This window comes from Lynx rufus, unplaced genomic scaffold (genome assembly GCF_022079265.1).
Source record: "Lynx rufus isolate CCGP_SWC_20201006 ecotype Redwood Valley unplaced genomic scaffold, mLynRuf1.p SCAF_5, whole genome shotgun sequence".
Lineage (NCBI taxonomy): Eukaryota > Metazoa > Chordata > Mammalia > Carnivora > Felidae > Lynx > Lynx rufus.
In genome coordinates, this window is record NW_025814867.1 from 22,498,416 (window position 1) to 22,520,104 (window position 21,689).

At 37.5% G+C, this 21,689-nt stretch overlaps 1 protein-coding gene across 1 annotated transcript in view; it reads right to left on the minus strand.

The window, feature by feature from the left end:
- The window catches only part of KCNH8 (potassium voltage-gated channel subfamily H member 8), a 356,045-nt gene that overhangs the window by 105,622 nt on the left and 228,734 nt on the right, over nucleotides 1–21,689 (minus strand). Inside the window, exons 6-7 of the mRNA XM_047100054.1 lie at nucleotides 7,298–7,455; nucleotides 3,099–3,306 (exon numbers count right to left, since the gene is read on the minus strand). Of these exons, the coding sequence (XP_046956010.1) occupies nucleotides 3,099–3,306; nucleotides 7,298–7,455 (366 nt within the window). The remainder of the gene's footprint in view (nucleotides 1–3,098; nucleotides 3,307–7,297; nucleotides 7,456–21,689) is intronic.

The window sequence follows — 21,689 nt, forward strand, 5'->3', positions numbered from 1 at the left end:
CCATGAACCAATAAGCCAAACCTCAAATCCCTTAAAATACAGTAAAGAAGCACATAAAAGTAAAAATAACAGCAGGCAAATCAGTTCAAAATCAGCCTCTGGTATAATTAGTCCATGAGTATTAATTCCACCTTCTAAAAATAGATATAGATAAGTGATATTACAATCTTTTAAAAATATTAACTTTGCTTTGACCTGATACAAAATACCGGAACTCTCTTGAACTCTAAGTAGTAGACCTGCCAAGGACAAAAAGTGGAAAAAATCATTTCAAGGCAATTAACAGTGACTAGAAAGGAAGTTCTATTTTATCCCTTGGGAAGACGAATCTGTTCTATACATCTAATGCTAGTCACAACATAAAGAACGTGTCTCTAATCAAACTTTATTTGTGTGAATAATTTTTGATTCATGGTAATTGGGCCAAAAAAGGTAAAACATAATATTAGTGTACAAATTACATAGTAAAAACTAAATGAGCCTAGACTCTCAGCTGCTTCATTAAAAGATTAGGTAGCAAAGGTCATAATTATTTAATTTGTGTCCAAATCTCAGCTGGAGAATGTTTTGAATGAACAATGAGGTAAGTAATTTTAAGGGAAGGGAAAGTCCTTGTAGCCAAGCCTAGAAACTTGATATTGACAGGTAGAGTTAGCATACTCCCTTTCAGATTGTCTTCCAAGAGGTGTTTGGACAGGAAATCTAATTTTCTAAAGATACAGATTCAGTAATCCTTACTATAACTGAGTAAAACATATCAATTCTTTGACAGGCTGTGATCACAAGATGTGCCTCCTGACACATCCTTTTTCTTCAAACTCTTTGACATTGGATGGTTGCTGCTGATGGTTTATGTGGACACTGAATTATGACAAAAATAAGCACACAATACTGGGTTTGTTCTTCCATTAAAGTCATAAACGTGGAAACTGAAATAGACTTTCGAGTTATATGGTGAGGTTTCTCATGCTCTAGGTGAGGAAACTGAGGCCCACAGAGGTGAATGAAATTACTGTAAATCTCGCAATTGGTTAGTGGTAGAGCCATGATAACAGGAGAGTTCTGTGGCCCCAGCCCAACGTTCTTCTCATCACTGTGTTATGTATTATGCTCTCTTTGTGGGTTGACTTCCAGCTCACAAGCTCCCATTCATTACACTGAACCACAGCACCAAGTTTAAGAGTACAAGTGGTAGGGGGCAATACTGAAGTCGTTCAGATGGTTGGCTTCTTTTTCTTGGAAAATCATTACTTCTGTGTGTTTGTGGGAAGAAAAACAACAGCTAGTTTGTACTTCTGTAGCAGAACTGGTGTGCTGGAAAGGACACAAAAAAGCTTTCCTCATCTAACTAAATTTGAGAGCGTGAATAAGCTGAATTTCCCCATCTGGAGCCTCTCAGACTAGACTAGCCTTACAAATTAATATGAGTGTATAGGTCTGGGGCCCGAAGGAAATTAGGTCAGGCCCAGAAAGGAATCAGGTGGCTGACCACAAGCAAGAATTTTAATATGGATTCAAAACAAAGGGCAGAGATCTAATGCGGCAATTCACTGAATACCATTAGGACTATATCAGAGCGTGTGATGAGGGAGCCTTCAGGACAAGAAAATAGAAAGGGAAACAATACTAAAGGACAGAAAATGTCTTAATCCAAGTACAATCCAGACTTTGGTTCTTCTTTTAATCAACTCTTCTCTTTCCTCACCATGCTGTCTTCTCCTCTCCCTCTCTCCCTCATCTCATCTCATATTGTCTTCATGTAGGATATTCTCGCTTTCACTCTGCAGTTCTAGCTCTTCCTTTACTTCATTTCTGAGAATTGAGATCCATAGCAAGGCACAGAAGAAGTACTTTGATAAGGAGAATAAAACCAGTCTGAGATGAGCATAATCAGAACACAGTCCTTGCTTTGGTGTAGTTTAGGGTCAAAATTGAGACGTGTATGTAGGAGCATTTTTAGAAGACTTTAAGGAGAGTCTGTTTTCTTAGCGTCTCCAACTCATTCTCCAAAGATATACTTTGAAGGCTTTGTATACTGCCATATAGCGAGAGGACGGCATTATGAGAGCCAACCCAGGGATGTTCCAGATGCATCCTGCCATTAAGTGCTGGTGTGAAAAGTTAGAGCATTTTTCTCTCTCGGGAATCTCTTGTGGCTTCATCCCTGTGCAAAGGTCTGTGCTTCCAAAAGTTCAAGATTGATTTTTTGGAGAAAAGAAGGGAAGAATTTTCTAGCCAACCAAGAAACAGATTCTTTTGATGAAATGTCAGATTAAGAAAAAAGAGAATTCTACATGGGGTACCATGACAATTCTCTAAAGGCAATGACTGTGAGAATAATGCAGATATTTTTGGATAGAGGGTTATAGCCCTCGGAAGTTTCATTTTCTGTACAGTTCTTGTGGTTAGCATAAATTTAAAAATGTGTTCATGTGCAGAACATTTCAGATTCATTTATGCAGAATTATGTAGCACATGGAAAAGTCTCCCTTAAATTCCCATGTATAATGGGGACACAAAATTCTACAAATTATATTTGTAAACATCCAGTCCCCTCTATCATTACACATTCTCAAAGTATACTAGATATGGAAAGTGTGTTATTATAATACACTCACTCTCTCTCTCACTGCAATGATTGGCCATAGGCCAGTTGCCCAGGGATTCAATGGTATTAGCCCTGCATTGGATATGTCAGATAAGATCACACATTACTTACCTACGCTTCTACAGCCTTGCTGGTCATTTTAAACATTTAGTCCCTTGAAAGCTTAACCCATTACTCTCTCTCTCTCTCTCTCTTTCTCTGTCTGTCTCTCTCTATATATATGCATACACACACACACACACATGCACACACACACACACACACACACACACACACACATATATGGATTTTCCAGAAAACTTTCTCAAAAGAAATCACTTGTATCATAGACCCTGTCCCCCCACACCCTTCCCCTCCCAGTCCCTAAAAAATATTAGACAAATCGACAGTTAGAGGACATAATTATGGAATCATCTTTCACTTCCTCCAAATTCTAGACAAACTTCCTTTTCACTTAAAAATGGAAAATGTGACAAACGTAAGCCCTTACCAACTTCCCACTTCAGAAGGCTGTTGTCTTCCCTCTCCATTTTTCCAATGACATACCAGATACACGCCATCCAGTGTGCAAGGAGTGCAAACATGGACATGAGCAGAGTCAGGACGATTGTGCTGTGCTGGGAATAGCGGTCCAACTTCTGCAGGAGACGCAAGAGACGCAGCAGCCGGACGGTCTTCAGGAGATGCACGAGAGACACCTGTGGGAGGAGACCGAGCGGCACCGCGTGGCTCATGGGTTCACTCCGCATCATAGCGGTTGCTTTAACTTACAGCCATTCTGGAAAGTTCTTGAAGTCAAGCACAATCATGACTCCAACGCGATGGTCATTTTTATGACCATGCCAACGTCGTTTCTCAACATAATGCTATCAAGAGGTAATAGGATAAAGGATGATGAGACAGTTTACCTTCCTTGAATTGGTACTTATTTTCCTTAAGGTTTATCTTTTTTTCTCAACCTATTTGACTGAATATGATTTTGTATATTCTGATACACAACTGAAACACATTATGGTCTCAGGATTGAACATAAGGTGTCTCCACTTCTTACACACATTTTCTTTCAATTCCACGTCCCTTCCTCCATGCAGGAGTGACATCATAACAATAATTTAGACACACTGAACCCTGTGAAGTGGTAATAAAGGTAACTTTAAAAAAAATAGTGATTAGATGTACCAAACTTGAGTAAGATTTACTCACAAATGCCAGTAATACCTCCTGTCTCATGTACTGCACTCTCTTCTTTCTAACATCATCGACTGACAGAAAAAACTCATGCCTGAAGCATATACTTTCTGAGCTCTCTGTCAAACACACAGGCTGAGGGAACCAAAATCAAATGGAACACCATTTTTGAAAACTCTCCTAGGTCTTGTCTTTGGACACACTAAAACAATACACTTGTGGCCAAGGACTTATTTTCCTGACTTCAGCGCCCAACGGAAACATGTGCACCACTGGTGTCCACAAGAGTGGTCATTGTCACTATTAACAACAGACGTGGTGCCCTAATGCATACTCTTTCACACCCTCGAATAGCCTCAAGGAGCATTCTAAAATAGAAACGGCAAATAAAGTATGACCTCATCCGTAAATAGAGTTTAACAAAGTACTTGACCTTTTCTAATTTGGAGGCGGGAGGAAGGAACTATAAATACAAGGGAAGAAAGTGGTTTGTAGGACTATACCTAAGAACAGTATTTGCTCTAAGGACTCAATCATAAACACGGTCGGCATCTTCTGGAAGTTTGCCTTTATAATTATCTGGAGTCAGTTGACATCTAGCTCCTTCCTCCATGATCTATCTCCCCTTCTGTCCAAGAAAATTGTACCTGGAACAGTGCTTGACACATAGTAAGTGCTCCGTAAATACGTGTTAAATGAGAGGATGGTTAATAAGATGGAAAACGCTCTAAACTCAATATAATAGAAATTCAATAAAAACCTTTTCAATTGTAATCTCACGAATTATTCTATACTGAAATATAATAAAATCATAAGGTCAGCTGAGGAACTTGCCAGCTACCTGTGCTTTGATTTCTTTTTCTCATTCGTCTGTGTCAAATCTTATTTTCTTCCCTTTCACAGCCCAGTCCTCATCTGTCATTTCTCCAGCTGATTGTAAACCAGATGATTTCCTGCCAGGACTTTGCAATATCTGCTTCCTGGCTTAGAAGAATTACTGGGGGTGGAGTTTATTTTGTAGGAGAAGAATTTGATAGATGCATGACAATTTGGTACTTGAAATGAAACCTCAAAAAGTCCCAAAAGGAGGAAGACAAGTTGATTAACATGTATTGAGGTCTTTCTGGGTGTTTGACACTTAGCAAGGTATAGTATAGAAATGCTTTTCAGGCTGCTGAGAACCTTGTAGGGATTTTTATGCTTATTTTGCCTATTTTGATGTTAATTTCCCCCAGGGAAGTCACTCAGACGGTAAGTGATTAAGACTGGGATTTCTACTTTGCCTTTTTCACTCTGTCATATTTTCTATGTCTCATGCATAACTTTGTCTCTCAGAGTGCCTTTCATAGTGACTTACACACACTAAATTTTATTAAAGAAATGTGGGAAGTATATATAAAACATTTACCATCAGCAATTATGGGCAGAGTCAAAACTAAAGCATCCAATACATTTCTGATGGTTGTAATGAGTTTTTGAATACCATCTACAGAGATGTGCTAACTGGATGTATTTTAGATCTGGAAAACCAACATCTGTGTTTGCTTATTTATTTCTACCTTTCTTTTTACAAGTTTGTGCAGTATAACAATAGCATAGCTTATAAACTTTTCCTCATAACTTATGTTGTCCTGGGAAGTAAATATAATACTTTGAACAAATAGAATATTTCATCTTGACTAACTTATTTGGGGCAGAGCAAATTTATATGCCAACTGGTTAATGATCATACGCTCACTCCTGTGAGACACAGAAAAATTATCATTGATAAGAGACAGATTCCATTCTTTCTTCCTCTTTTGTCTTTCTTTCTAACATAGATGTTTATCTATAACTTGCATTTATTAGGTATTCATGCCAGGTTTCATGAGACAGAATGAAGAAAGGGAGCAGGAATGTAGTGAAAGTGTACAAGTACTTAAAATTCATCAAAATATGAGAATTAGACTTTAAAAAAAATCCTTTGTGTTAATAGACAATGAGCATGTTAATGACAGATAAACATGTATTTTAAAATTTTGTATATTTTACAATACAATTATATAATATATATTTTAAATTATCCTATTTGTTCAGTGCCCAAAGAGAAATGGAACATAAAAAAAATTATTAGTATTTAGTCACAAAGCAGCAAGTTAATTTAGAGAGGGGTCTATCAAACATGATTCATTTAACAATTCTCCAAGAGAATGTGGAAAATTTTTCTTAGTATTTTGTGAATTATATACTTCTTTTGAAAATTTTTTGGTTGCAGTCTTGCAAATACCTTGTTTTAAGTCATTACATGTTCATTATAGTACACTTATCTAGTCAAATTCAATTTTAAAAAGCACTTTTAAAAGCCTGGATAACAATTCTCTGTAGCACTGATTGATATTATATACTAAATTTTTCCCCAGAGGTTTCCTTTCAGTTGACTTATAAACCTCTTAAAGATGTTGATACCCTCAACTTTCCATCTTAAGAAAAAAATGGAAAGGAAAAGAAAAGAAAAATGCTATTGTATAGACAATTACCAAATGCACAAATTTGTACTAAATAGTCAGGATTACAGTTCAGTCTTCATCCCAAAGTCAATAATGACTGTATTTGAAACACTGATCATTTTAATACTGAAAACTAAGCTTTTAAATTCCTGATAGAGAATCTCAAGGTCTTGTCAACTGAGTAAGAAATAGGCTTCATTTGAACTAATGTTTAGTAAATTTTTGCCTGCTAAAATTGGTTACTCTAGCAGCAAATTGCATTACTGGCCCCCAAATGCTATTATACCTCCCTAAAAGTCTCTCTATTTATAAGGGAGCACTTAATGCTTTTATGAACATCAATCGTTAAATAGTAAAAATAGCTACTACAATGAGTGGACACACTTTCTTTCCTGTGATGAGACATGAGGATAAAGGGAAGAAAAGAGACGTTACAAACATCAGTAAAAATCCAAAAGAGATCTCAAGTTCAAGTGGCCATTGTATCATTGTGTCATTTCTTCCCCATCCAACATTTTTACAAGGACTTCTAAGAAGTGGTTGAATTCTTTTAACTTCAGTACTACTCAGTATCTTGATTGGTCTTTTGTTTTGCTAATGAATAACTCAAGAGGTAGAGAGTAAAGGTCATAAAACCAGAAGAAATCTCAAACTCTCCACTAAACTTCTGAGGCAAAATACCTGGCAAAGTAATACAAAGTAATGCTCATTACTTTTGGTTTCCTTACCAAAGGATTTCTTCTGTGAGCGAGTATTGATGATAAATGCTTTGGGTATATCCTGGTTCTAGATATTTAAATAACTAAAACAGGTCATGTAAATTCCAAAAGGAAGTAACTTCCTCAAGTGGAGAATTTAGCCTGCGTACCATTGGTCACTTTGGTGTCTTTATTCAGGAGGCCACAAGGTCCTGGACATACAAACTGCTACAAACACTTAAAACCTGAACGTGTGGAAAATGACACAGGATTAAAAATAACCTTCAAAGTCATGTGGAAGGGAGCTCTTTACTCACCACTGTGACGTTGAAAGCATACAGGAGATCAAAAGGCAGGGCAGCAATTAAGTCAATGATGAACCAGGTTGTGACATAGTGGATGCAAATTGATCTTGCTTCAAAGATAACTTGGCCAGACTTGCTGACATAGGTTGTTCGGAAATTTAAAATAATATCTGCTTGAGAAAAAAAGATAAGAGAAAAAGAAGGAAGGAACAGAGAGAAGAAGAAGGAAAGACGAGGAAAGAAGGAAGGATGAAAGAAAAGCATGCAGCAGGAGGGGGGGGAGGAAAAAATTGTATAAAATTACATAAAATTAGACAAACGATAACCTCTCAATGTATTTCTGACTGATAATATCTGAAATACTCCTCTTGACAAATCCAGTTCAATTCAACAAACAGGTATTGAAGGTATTGAAGGATAATATCTGAAATACTCCTCTTGACAAATCCAGTTCAATTCAACAAACAGGTATTGAAGGGTGAAGAAAATAATATTTTCTGAGCGCTGAATACACTCCAGACATCGGACCACATGTACCAAAGCTAACATGAATAAAAATAACAATAACAACAATAGTCATCATTACTAAATGCTCACTAGTACCAGGCATTGTTCTGAGAACGTAGCAGAGGTTATTTCACTTACTCCTCAGAACATGTTCTTAAGTAGATGATATTATCTCCATGCTAAAGAGGCAAAAACCAAGTCTCAATGAGGAAAAATAACGTATCCGTGATCATAATGTCAATGGTGTCAAAGAGGATTTTACACACAGATAATTTTTAGTCTCTGTTCTTTTTTTAAATACAGGGGCGCCTGGGTGGCTCAGTCGGTTAGGCGGCCGACTTCAGCTCAGGCCATGATCTTGCGGTCCATGAGTTCGAGCCCCGCGTCAGGCTCTGTGCTGACAGCTCAGAGCCTGGAGCCTGCTTCATATTCTGTGTCTCCCTCTCTCTGACCCTCCCCTGTCCATTCTCTGTCTCTCTCTGTCTCAAAAATAAATAAACGTTAAAAAAATTTTTTTTAAAATACAATTCTATTTTATTTTGTGAACAAAGTTTAACTAATCTCTCTGTGGACACAGAATTCATCTCTGCCCTAAAGGCACTTATATTAACAAAACACTGGAAGTTACTTTGTTTGGATTTCTAGGTTAAATTTTCTCATTCCATTTTAATGGATGATGTAATCATTTTCAACTTTTCCCTACATCATTCTTTTATTATATTTTTATTTTATATTCTATTTAATATTTATATTTACTTTAAATTTATATTATATTTTATTATTTATTGAACTTTTTACAATCCATGAGGCCCTCAAGGGTACTGGTCAAATGACAGCCATTGCCACAAGGATCGTCTTAGGCTCACTTCTGCTTCTATGACTAAACATCTCTGTGTCTGTTGTATTAGTCTCTGGGTTACATATCATTAAAGCACTGGAAAACATTACCTTTCCCTTCGTTTGTTTTTCAGTTGACTACAGCCAGGCCATTGGGAATTTTAGGATTGCTGCATACATGTAAGGGTGATAATGGTTGAGCATTTTATGGACTAGTGAATCCAATGTAAACATATCTCTCTGTGAAACTTTGTTGTTGGGAGGTGCCATGAGCCGCTGACTCAACGATTAAAGGAGGGAAGGTGGGAAGTAAATATGCAGGTCAAAGAGAACAGGAATTGGGAGAGTTATGAAGCAAATGTAAAGCTCTGAGCTACATGGTTATTGGGTGAATTGGAATAGTCTTTATAGCTAATTTAAACCCTTGAAAATAAGTAGAATAGTGTTGTATGATGATAAAAACTTGATATCATGATAATGATGATGACAACGAGAAAACATACAATAATGTGCACCTTGTATGTCATTTTTACTTTTCATTTCATGTTCACATTTGCGGTAGGCAGAGTTCAAAGATGACCATCACTTTCATATGGTCTCCTCCCCTTAAGTGAGGGTAGAGCCTGTGAACATTATCAGGTATCATGCCATGATGCTGTTGCAGTATATGGCTAAAGGGAGATTAACCTCAGTGGCCTGACCTGATCAGGTAAGCCTTGCACAAGCCAGTTTTCTTCAGCTGGTGGTAAGGGACTGGAAGAAAGCAACCGCCACATTGTGGAAGGGCCATGTGGCAGGGAATGGCAGCCAGTCTCCAACTGCTGAGAGTGGCCCCTTGCTGACATCTAGCAACAAATGGGGACTTGTGTCCTATAACCCTAAGGAAGCAAATTCTTCCCACAGCCACATGAGTTTGCAAGAGGACCTACGCTCCAGAAAGAAACACAGTTTAGCTGACATCTTGAGTTCAGTCTTGTGAGGTTGAGCAGAGAATTCAGCTAGGCCAGACCTAGATTTCCCACCCACAGAAACTGAGATAATCAATAGCTGTTGTTTCAAGCTGCCAAGTTGGTAGTAATTTAAAGTGAGGCAATACAAAAACAAATACAACATTTATTCTGCATTAGGTTCTCATTATAGCCTTGCGAGGAGAGATAATATAGGAATTACGACAACAGATTACTACTACATTTTTATAGATAATACCTTAGCATGGACCCAGTACTGTTTGGGGTCCTTTAAAATCATAATCTCATGGACTCCTTACAACAATACTAAGAGGTAGGCCCCTTCAATATCCTTTTTTACAGATGAAGAAACTGAGGCCCAAAGGAACGCAAACAACTTGTCCAGAGTCACATACATGGTGTAACTGAAGCATAGGATTAAACTTCTTTAGCTAGTAAGTGAAAGAACACGTCCCCAATCCAAGTCTCCTAATTTCCAATTCAGTGCTTTGGCTTTTGGTCCCTTAACAGAGGCCAGTCACATCTCAGGTCTGGAAGCAAGTTCTAGGTGACTTAAAAAGAAAACAATAATTTTTCTAGTCTTTGGTGAATGATCTAACTTTTTAAAATGGCATTATTAAAAGTCATACGTTTGTCGAAAAATAAAAATACTGAAAAACTTTTATTGCAAATACTGAGAATACGAAAGTAAGGAGCAGTGGCTAAACCATCCAAAAAGGATGAAAACAATGCCAAGGTGATTTCTGTTGCAGAGTAAAAGTGCTACCACGGCAAAGTGTCACTGCATCATTGAAGCATGGCCACCAAGAAGGAGCAGGAGCCAGGAGCACAGCGGAATACCACCAGGCTGTTAAGGTAGCAAGCGGACTTCTCATTCTGCCTCTTAACTTTCTGGGCTCATGTATTTCTTTATTAGCAAATCAGTTTAACAGGTCAGGCCGAGATTTCAACTTCATGGTTTCCAAACGAAAGCGCAGGTTAGGCATTTGGGTTTTCATCTCATGAGTAAGAAACCCAGAGTTGTTTACCAAGCCCTTGAGTGATCTGTGGTTTCCGTAACTCAGGCTGAGATAAGTCTGCATGTTCATTATAAGACTGGAGGGGGGCGCCTGGGTGGCGCAGTCGGTTAGGCGTCCGACTTCAGCCAGGTCACGATCTCGCGGTCCGTGAGTTCGAGCCCCGCGTCAGGCTCTGGGCTGACGGCTCGGAGCCTGGAGCCTGTTTCCGATTCTGTGTCTCCCTCTCTCTCTGCCCCTCCCCCGTTCATGCTCTGTCTCTCTCTGTCCCAAAAATAAATAAACGTTGAAAAAAAAATTAAAAAAAGAAATGTTTAAAAAAAAAAAGACTGGAGGGACAAATTCCTTGCATGTTTACCAACTGATCACCAGTTCTGTCACAAATTTCACAGAAAACTCACTGCCACCATCCAGGATGCCACCCTCCACATTCCTGGGGCACTCCATGAATGGCTGAATGAATGAAATGATTGGTCTTTGGTTGACACAGCAGACATTTTTGAAACTGTGTAGTAAATTATGTGTTTGACTCAAAAATAAAAGAGGTGCAGACTTCTGAACAGAAAAGATATTTTTGTGGATGAGTCATTACAGAATATCAGTTTAGCTTTTAAAAAAGCTTTTAAAAAAATAATTTGTTACTCATTTCAGTTAATTGGGTGAAAAGAAGATATGCTGATTTTAGGTTTTAAAAAGAAGTAATTATAAGACTTTTATATTTAAATACTAATAATAGTAAAAGAATATAAAAGGGATTTTTTAAAGTCTATTTTTTACAAATCTATTTTTGAAAGACATGAATTGTTTAGGTTTATTTTCAGAGAGAAAAAAACCTAAATATATATTATATTCTAAGATTTCTAGGACTATGGTCCTATCGTGCAAAGGCTCTAGGTTTATTCAATGATCAGTATTATTTTTGGATAGTTGATTTCTAAGAAACCTACTTTTGTCATATGCATAAAAATAGGCATAATTCTGGTGTATTATAATTTACAAAACATTTCCAGGCATTCATTACTTCATGTGACAAAACCAACTCTTTCAGGTGTACTATTTTTGCCAAAGACTCAGGAGATTTAAGAAACTTATTTAAAGCCATGAAGATAGTAAGTAACAGAGAAACGGGACATCTATTGACAGTTGATTCCATTGTCTTTCCATTATCTTAAAAACTTACCACACTTCCAAATATATTTTGGAGGGAATAACAATAGGTTGGTGCAGGGGAGTGATTTTTTTCTCTTTTCTTTTTTTAAATTTTTAATTTTTTTGAGAGAGAAAGACAGAGTACAAGCAGGGGAGGGTCAGAGAGAGAGGGAGACACAGAATCTGAAGCAGGCTCCGGGCTCTAAGCTGTCAGCAAAGAGCCCAATGTGGGGCTTGAACACATGAATTGTGAGATCATGACCTGAGCTGAAGTCAGATGCTTAACCGACTGAGCCACCCAGGAGCCCCAGAGAAATGCATTTCTGATCAGTGGAAATGCCCTTAGATCAAACTCCATATCAGCACCACCCAGGTAAAAGAATGTTAAATAAGAGTCACAGAATTGAAAATAAGGAAATTAGCTGTCTCTTGATCTGTCTAGGGACAATGGAGAAGACTGTTTTCTCTCTACTGATACGAATATGGTATTGGTGTTCGAGGACCAGGAGAATCCGATGCTCGTAAATATTCCCTTAAATGGAAGGGTAGAGATGGCTAGACCGGTACTCTAAGAGTCAGGGAAGCACAGAATGAGTACGATTCTGATGAGGAGGACAAGAGCGCTCCTTCCAGATCTGGTGTCCCTTGTTAGAGAGTCACGGAGGCAAAGTGGAGGTTGGCCAACACTGGCTGCAGCTTGTCTCACTTCCCTTAATGGTTTTGTCTCTTTGGCAATTAAATCAGTGACTCATTCAAATGTTACAGTAAGAATGAGGTCTCCTCCAGACAATCTACAACCTACCTGAAAGACAACAGTAGAGTTTCTATTCTGACACATCTTGAAAACATAAGTGTAATGTGTTTTTGACTTTATGTTGAAAAATACATGAAAGCATACTCAGTAATATCCGATTTTTTACATGTAATTTCTTCATTAATTCCATTTATTATTAATACGTGCAACTGTCTATAAATACACACACACACATACACAGTTTGAACCAGGAAAAGTATTCTAAAAACCATAACACATTAATTCATAATTCACCACCTCAAAACCTTAAAGTCTCATGTGTTTGTGCATGCATAAATAATCCCTTGTAATACATGGTGCCAGTATCAGGTGTAATGAGTAAATAAGCAGGGCGATAGAGAATGATCATCCATATTGTATGTGGCTTATAGAATTTCCCAAAAATTGGTCGTAATATACACCACCAAAATGAGGTGAAATATAAATGAATTCTCTGATGATTCAGATGGCACTTAATTCCTTTCAGGATAACCAATTTGCCTTGTTGTATTTCAGTTCTACATAGCATGATTACAATAAAGACAAATAATGGAGAGATGGCTGTGTACATATGCTGTTTTCATATTGTTAAGGTCTCCAAAAATAAGTATTTCATTTAGCTTTTACACTAAAGGGCTATGTATGTGGCTAAAAAGGCAGGAAGGTTGAATCCATTTTTTCCAGTTGGATTTCTTCGAGAACTGTGTAATTAGAAAGTAAAAAAAAGGGGGAGATGAACTTGATATGGCACAAATTAGATTTCTTTTCTTTACTAGTACACATGCCAGATGGGAAATAATTTAGAAATCATATTGGCTTACTTGTTAAAAAGTAAATTAAAACATAATGGTGTGCATGCAAGCATAACTACCACATACAAATAATTAATATCTTCATTTAGCCATTTCTTTAAAAATTAATCAATGTAGTACAGCGTGGGTGGAAGGATATTTAACTAAACCAGCTGCCGACTCATATTCTAAAGGAAGCCTGTCTTTTTTCATTGCTTGTGAGGCACTCTGAACACAGTATGATGTCACAGCAAACTGAGCTAGAAGGTGTGGGAAGATGAACTGAGAGCTAATTAATAAAGAAGTTTGAGGGACTAACAATCCTAAGAATGTAATTGATTGCCCATGTTAGTGGAGGAGATTTTCATACCATTCGAGCCTTGCACATTCATCAGTATTTGTTCCTCTTGCTTACTTTATTTTTTAAAATTTATTTATTCAATTTCAAGTTAGTTAACATACAGTGTAGTATTGGTTTCCAGAGTAGAACCCAGTGATTCATCACTTACATACAACACCCAGTGCTCATCCCAACAAGTGCCGTCCTTAATGCCCATCACTCATTTAGCCCATCCTTCCCACCCACCTTCCTCCAGCAACCCTCAGTTTGTTTACTGCATTTAAGAGTCTCTTATGGTTTGCCTCTCTCTGTTTTTATCTTATTTTTCCTTGATGTTTATAGAAGTGCTATCAACAATAGCCAAATTATAGAAAGAGCCCAAATGTCCATTGACTAATGAATGGATGAAGAAGATGTGGTATATATAAACAATGAAATACTATTCAGCAGTCAAAAAGAATGAAATCTTGCCATCTGCAACAACGTGGATGGAACTAGAGTGTATCATGCTAAGCAAAATAAGTCGGTCAGAGAAAGACAAACATCATATGATTTCACTCTTTTGTGGAATAGTCTTGCTTACTTTAAATGAGAGATCTGTGGAAAAGAAAAAGCAGTTGACTCAGAGAGAAGTAACGTTTAAGAGCAACTGCCTGAAGAAGAAGGCAAGCAGGCACATCAAGGGGTGTTTGATGCTGGTATTAGCTTCTGTTTTGTACCAGTGGCCAGCATTATTATGGTGGGTCCCTATAGTGGTTTTGACCGTCAACATAAACATCACTTGGACCCATAGAGAAGGGAAGGGGCCTAAAAGTCACTTTCCTCGAATAGCTGCCTTTCTCCTTATTACTCCCTTTCCTTGGTTCTAGTTTTGTCCTTAGTAGCAACACAGAATACATTGTTCTCTCCCACCCAAAACCCCTTTCTATAAATATCAGACATCAGTCATCAAGTTCTCTCTGTGCCCCAGGCTGAGTATCTCCATTTTGTTAAATGGTCTCTTACTGATCTCAGTCCTGATGCTTTTCTCTAGCTTGGTGATTTTCACCACAAAATCTCATGGAAGGCAGGATTTGGGCGTTCACTTTCTCCTTTCCTCCCTTCCTCTTTTCAAGCTGAGCTTTTATTCATTTTTAAGTAATGAGGCACACATGTCCATTTTTATTTTGAAAAGGAATTTCAAGTCGTTAACACAAAAAAGAAAATTAAAGAAATCCATTCAAGTATTTAAATACTGTCCTTTTGGAAGGAAGGTACTGAAAGGGTAGAAGAATATACCAAAATATACCACTTTGGCATAAGAACGATTTTGAGCTGAAGGCAATTGAGAAGCAAAAGAGAAAAGCTCCCTGCCCTCCCCCCATTTGCCTAAAAGCAGGGCATAAAGGTGTCGCTTCTCGAAGGTGTTGCTCCTCTCCTGTCTACTAGGAAGGACAAAAGTTCATCCCCAGATCGTAGCCTGGCTGGTGTGGTGGACAGTGGGAAATACGTTTACTGCCACCAGAATTCTCATTACTCCACTATCTTACCAACCCTTGATGTGATTAGACCTTAAAGTTTTTGCCAATTGCGTGGGAATACAATGCTACAGATAACACATTTAGAACTGGTTCCATTTCTAGTAATGCAGACTTAGTAAGTTGTTGGCAAATCTTTGAAAAAAACTTATTACTATTAGTTGAAGTAAACTATTGTCAACTCATATCTCCACACATTTTTCACACAGACTGCTCCCGAATGACTGCTCCTATTCTTTATTGAGAGGGCTAAGGGTGCCTGGCTGGCTGGGTCAGTTAAGCATCCGACTTCTGCTCAGGTCATGATCCCACAGCTCATGAGTTCGAGCCCCGCAACATCGGGCTCTGTGCTGACAGCTCAGAGCCTGGAGCCTGCTTCAGATTCTGTGTTTCCCTCTCTCTCTGCCCCTCCCCCACTCATTCATGTTCTCCCTCTCTCTCTCTCTCTCCCCCTCTCTCAAAAAATAAACAAACATTAAAAAAAAGTTCATTTGTAAAAAACAGAGAGAGCTAAAGCGTGGCTGTCCCTTTTAGCTTTGCAACATCCTTAAGCACTATAAAAAATAACCCGATTGATGATCCGTTGTGCTCTGCCCTGTGCTGTGCCCTTGGCATGTAAAGATGGACAAGGCATGCAAAAGAAGCATGGTTTTGCCCGGGAGCCACAGACTCTCATTTTTACAACTTGTTGTCCTTCATCTTTCAGTACATAAGTAAGCCCCATCTGTGACTATGCTGGCAGGTGCAAAGAGACAGCACGCACTCCCAATACGTGTCTATTAAACCCACCATTTACTGTCTCTAAACTAATGATTTTATTGTATTGGCTTTGTCCGTTGCTTTCATTTTATTGTATAAAGTTTACCACTTCAAGAGACTTCCACCTCACATGTACAATTGGTATGTGTAAAGCCTACCAATTTTGGCTCCCGATAAATGATTCACTCTGTTTCAGTGCGATGTAACTCTAAATTAGATACTGAACTTTGAACTTACTGGATCATTTTTTAATAAAAATAATTTAATGATTAAAAATAAATCTACTGAAAGACCATGACTCACACATATGTCACTTAATTGTAGAAATCCTTTTGGCGTACTTATTCTGTCCTTAGTTATAGTTGCCAGGCGGTAAAATTTCTAAATTTAAAGTACAATAGAGGGGTGCCTGGGTGGCTCAGTCGGTGAAGCGTCTGACTTCGGCTCAGGTCACGATCTCATGGTTTGTGAATTTGAGCCCCGCGTCGGGCTCTGTGCTGACAGCTCAGAACCTGGAGCCTGCTTCGGATTCTGGGTCTCCCTCTCTCTCTGCCCCTGCCCTGTTTGCACTCCGTCTCAGTCTCTCAAAAAGTGAATAAATGTTTAAAAAAATTTTTTTTAAAATAAAGTAAAATAGAAACTAGAAGGATTATCATATCTATAAATACCCAGTTGTGAAATTTTAAGAAACCCTAAACACTCGAGCTTATTAATTTCATATGAAATAAATATTGATTACCTAAGTAATAAAACCTAGAATTGATGAAACTTGAGATAAATACAAAATGTGTTGATATGATTAATGTTTGCCCCAAAGTGAAACCCAGCACATATATACTCATTAGAGAGAAAAATGTTAGATTAAATAAGGGTTTTATAGTTACATATTATTTTACATTTTAATTGGGACTTTCACGATCATTTTTATATTTGAGGAAAATAATATCTTTACTTACTATTTATGGTAGTTTTCACTGCTGTTTAGCAAATATTTCTGGTTCTCTACCTCCTGGTATGATTATCTTTCCCTACCACCTGAAGAGACTGTATGTCTCTGTGATTTGCTTTGGCTGTAATTATAAGCCAAAGTAGCCTGAAACACTTTTGGGCAAAATTTTGAGAGCTAGTGTGTAATTCCTCACATTTTCTTTTCCCTGCTTTGATGATCATGGAAATATGAGGGAAGATAGGATCTCTGTCAGCCTGGGTTTCTGAGCAACCACAGGGGGCAAAGATCACGGCTGACCCACAATGGACACATAGCGTGAGGGAGACATAAACCTTGTGTTATATCCCACTGAGATTTTGAGGTTACTTGTTACCACAGCCCATCCTGGTATGTATTCCTAAAGGCTATGGAGCAGAGTGGCTAAGAGTAAGAATCTGGAGTCCCATCTCCTGGGTTGTAACCCACTGAGCAGGTATCAGCTGCATTTAACTTGCCCATGGTTACCCAACTAGAAAGTGGGGGAGCGGGGATTCATACACGTCTGTATAAATACCTGTCTCTATTCATACCTGTCAGTCTGTATAAAACCACAAAGCATTTTTTATTATAATTCTTCCCCTTCTTGAAGCCTAAGAACAGAATTCTTATGGTGAGACCTATGAACTACTTCTTGAGCTCTAGGTAATTCTCAGAGTCATAAGGAGATAATATGTAGTATTTTGACTGTAGGTTGCCATTTATAAAATTATTCGGCATATTTAAAAAATGTTTTAATTCGGGAGCTTATTATTTTTGAGAGAGCACAAGTGTGGGGGTGGGCGCAGAGAGAGGGGGACAGAAGACCCACAGCAGTCTCTGCACTGACAGGTTGACAGCAGCAAGCCCTATGTGGGGCTCTGACTCACGAAACATAAGATCATGACCTGAGCTAAAGTCGGACGCTCAACCGAATGAGCCACCCAGGTGCCCCCAAAATGCACTGGTCTTAAGTGGACAAGGTAATGAATTTTCGCAAAGTTGACAATCTTGGTCATCACCAATGGACAGAGCTATAACTAGGACCAGAACACCAGAAGCCTCCTTTATGATCTTGTCCAGTGATCAACTCCTGAAAGATCACTGTTGTCCTTATTACCATCGGTTAATTTTGCTTAATTAGGAACTTTATATAAATGGATCATACAGTATGTATTCTTGTGTATGGATTCTTTCACTACACATTGCGTATGTGATTTTTATCAACTTGGTATCACATTCACTGTTTTTTATTGCCATATAAAATTATATTTTATATATATATTTTATTATATATATAATATATATTATATATATATAAATACATATTTCATTGTATGACTATATAGAAATTCATTTCTTAATTTTATCGTTGGTGAAAATCTGGGTTGTTTCCAATTTAGGCTATTACAGTTAATGCTCTTAGAAATACACACACACACACACACACACACACACACAAACATTATACCTTTCTTTGTATAGTTATAGGTAGACTTGTTGAGTCTACAAGCAGAATTGCTGGGTCATAAAGTAATTACATAAGTTACTTTAGCAGATGCTGGCAGAGTCTAATAAAGATCGTACTAATTTGCGTTCCTACACACAGTGTATGAAATTTCACGTTGTTCCATATCTTCCTACAACCCTTGGTAATTTGTCTTCTCATTTATTTTAATTTTTTGCACTCATTTTGGTGGTGGTGAAATTATTTTCATTTTCCCAATGATCCCATGCATGTACTAACTGCATACTTGGATACCCTCTTTCATGAAGTGTCAGTTCAGGACTTTTGTCTAATGAAATAGGTTTCCCTCCTTTTTCTTTTACAGATTTGTAGGAATTGTTAGTATACATTCTGATTATGAGTTGTGTTCTGTTTAAGTAATTGAAGCCTATGCCAAGATTACTACGCTATTCTACCATGATGTCTTCTGGGAGTTTTATTTTTTGACTTTTACGTTTTCTCTACAGTCCATATGCTGCAAGTGATTCTGTGTGTCGTGTGACTCAGGAGTCAAGATTTATATTTTCCCAGGTGGGAATCTAATTGATCTAGCGCCAGTTTAGAAAACATTACCATTTCCCCCAAAGTATTCTAGCCACGGTTTTGTCATAAATCAGGTGATCATATATGCACAGATCTGTTTCCGGTCCCTACATTTGTTCCAGCGGCCTGTCAGATACCAGCTTTTCCAGCACAGAAGAAATGGATATGCGTAAGCTCTATCAAAGTATTCTCAAACGCATTTAAAATGTGACTAATACGTTTGACGTTTAAAGCACAAGTTGATTAGTCACAAATCTGAAGAATTATATTTAAAAAACTAAAAAAAAAACCCTAAATGGAAAAAACATTCAGTATTTGAAATAATGGAGGCATGCTTAAGAGAAAAATAGATTCTCACTTTAGCACATTATGATTTCATAGCTATTTTTATGAGTGTGATCTGTAGAAATTGCTCATATATTTGTGTTATGCCATAATTGCATTTCTACTTGTGGCTTCTATAATTTAGTCTACTTTTAGTCTTGTGAACAGTAAAATCATAAAAAGATCAATAGTGTCAAACCACACTTATCTGATTTCGGCAAGATATGAGTAGGATCAAGCAATAATGACAAAGTTGGGGCACAGAGTGGTTCTTTGCTCTAGTTGTATTATAATCCAGGTCACTGAAATCAAAAGGAAAGTTGGGAAGTAAGATGGTATATGTTTTATTAACTCTCCCTCAGGGTTGTTTGAGTAGAGAAAGTGGCCCAAAGACAAATCAAGTCGGCATCACCAAGCATGGTGGGTTACCAAAACCAAGAAGGAAAATCACAAGGCAAACAGAAATTGCATCCAAAAAAATCACATGTGGAACTCAAAAAGAGACCAGAGCTAGAGTGGGCAGGAGGAAGTCTGGAGCCAGTTAATACCCAGGTGCGCTTATCGTCAGAGTCAGAGTGGAACATGCCCTTTAGGAGGTTAAATCTATCCTTTGGAAATGTACAAAATCAAAGGCCACCAATTGGAGCTACAGTCTTAAAAGAAACAAAGTTTCTCATTATTTTTTTGATTCATATTTCACATTAAAAGTTTTTCATTGTTGTTGTTAGGTTGTTGTTGTTTTTTTTTATAGTTTTTACAAGTTTATCCTTTAAACTTATTGCAGAGTATTTCTGGAGGGGAGCTAGAAACTGCTCCTGTCTCTGTTTATATAAATAAAATATAGTGTCTAGCGTTTCTGTATCTGTTTATATAAATAAAATTTAGTGTTCTCAGGGATATTCTACAGACAGTAAAACATAACTCTCAAAACTTACCAACTCTGTGTTTTTCTACTTATTACATTTTCTACATATTTTAATTACCTAGTTCTACTTATTTTCTATTTAGAGCGTGGTGGTTTTTGATGTAAAGATGAATAAAATTTTACAAAGACACATCCATTTTTTAAAAATCATCTGCTCATGTATTCAGGAAAGGTCTTGTCCTCAAATTAACCTTTCAGTACATTAATATCGTTTTATTGCTGTTTTTCTAGCAATATGGATCAAAGAACATTGTCTTTTTCAGGGTTAAAGTCAGAAGGTGCTACAAAATTCAGTTTACTCAGAATTGAACATTGCCACAAATTAGAAGTCTAAGGTTTTATTCCAAGAAGTTGTTTTCTGAGGCATCACTCAAACAGCTGAGTACTCCAAATGTGGGTATTCGGCTGTCACTACTACATTACTTGACTTGGGGTGGTTTTGATGAGTTCTACACTCAAGCTAATGTCGCGTGCTTTTTTAGCATTTGAATGTCCATCAGTGCTGATGCTATTCTGAATATGTATTTAAGTGTAAGCAGTAATGTCTCCTTTGCTATTCGAGAGATTCAAACATAACTGTTTCTCAATGTGCTTCAAGATTACTATTGACCATGCATTCTGCATATTTCAGTTGTTATCAGACTACTCATATGTGCGGTCAGTTCAGATTTTCAATCTGCTATGAAAATAAATCTCTTAGTGATAAGGATTCACTTGTATTATCTTGGTAAAGATGTCCAAGATAGAGGCTGATCTGATCAAATATCATCCTCCAATACCTATTCACTATTCTTCCTCTTTTCCTTTAGGTAGTACCTGTAATGAGCATGTAAATTACTTCATTTGCTTATCTATAAGCCTCACCGCTTGTGAAGAACTGTTTTGGTGTCTTGAAATACATTCAAGACTTGAAATACATTCAAACCTTGTAACGGCACAGCTCTTAATAAATGACTGTGGAGAAAGAGCATATTTATTTATTTTGCAGGTAGAAGATTTGCATATTATGTTGATATTAGGTTGTGAAGTCAGTGAGTAAAGAGTAATTCATATGGAATCAAACTATACCCAAAAGAACTTTAGTCACTCATAAAGTTATCATCTCTAGTTAAGTCCATTCTGTCACCTTTTTCTTTGACATTAAAAGAGATTGTGGCATCTTAAGTTAAGTAGCAGGTGAAACAGCTGACCTGCATCCAGTGGTCATGTTGTAACTTCTTCAAAATACTAAAATCACATTCAAATCAATAAAACCCCCACTGCACGGGAGAAACAAAGGAAATAAGACCTATCTCACACCTTATCTTCTCCTAAACTGAATGATGGTGGTAGAGGGAGGGCACTTGGGTAGCTCAGTCGGTTAAGCATCCGAACTCTTGATTTCAGCTTAGGTCATGATCTCACAGTCTGTGAGATGGAGCCCAGAGTTGGGGGACTGCTTGGGATTCTCTCTCTCCCTCTCTT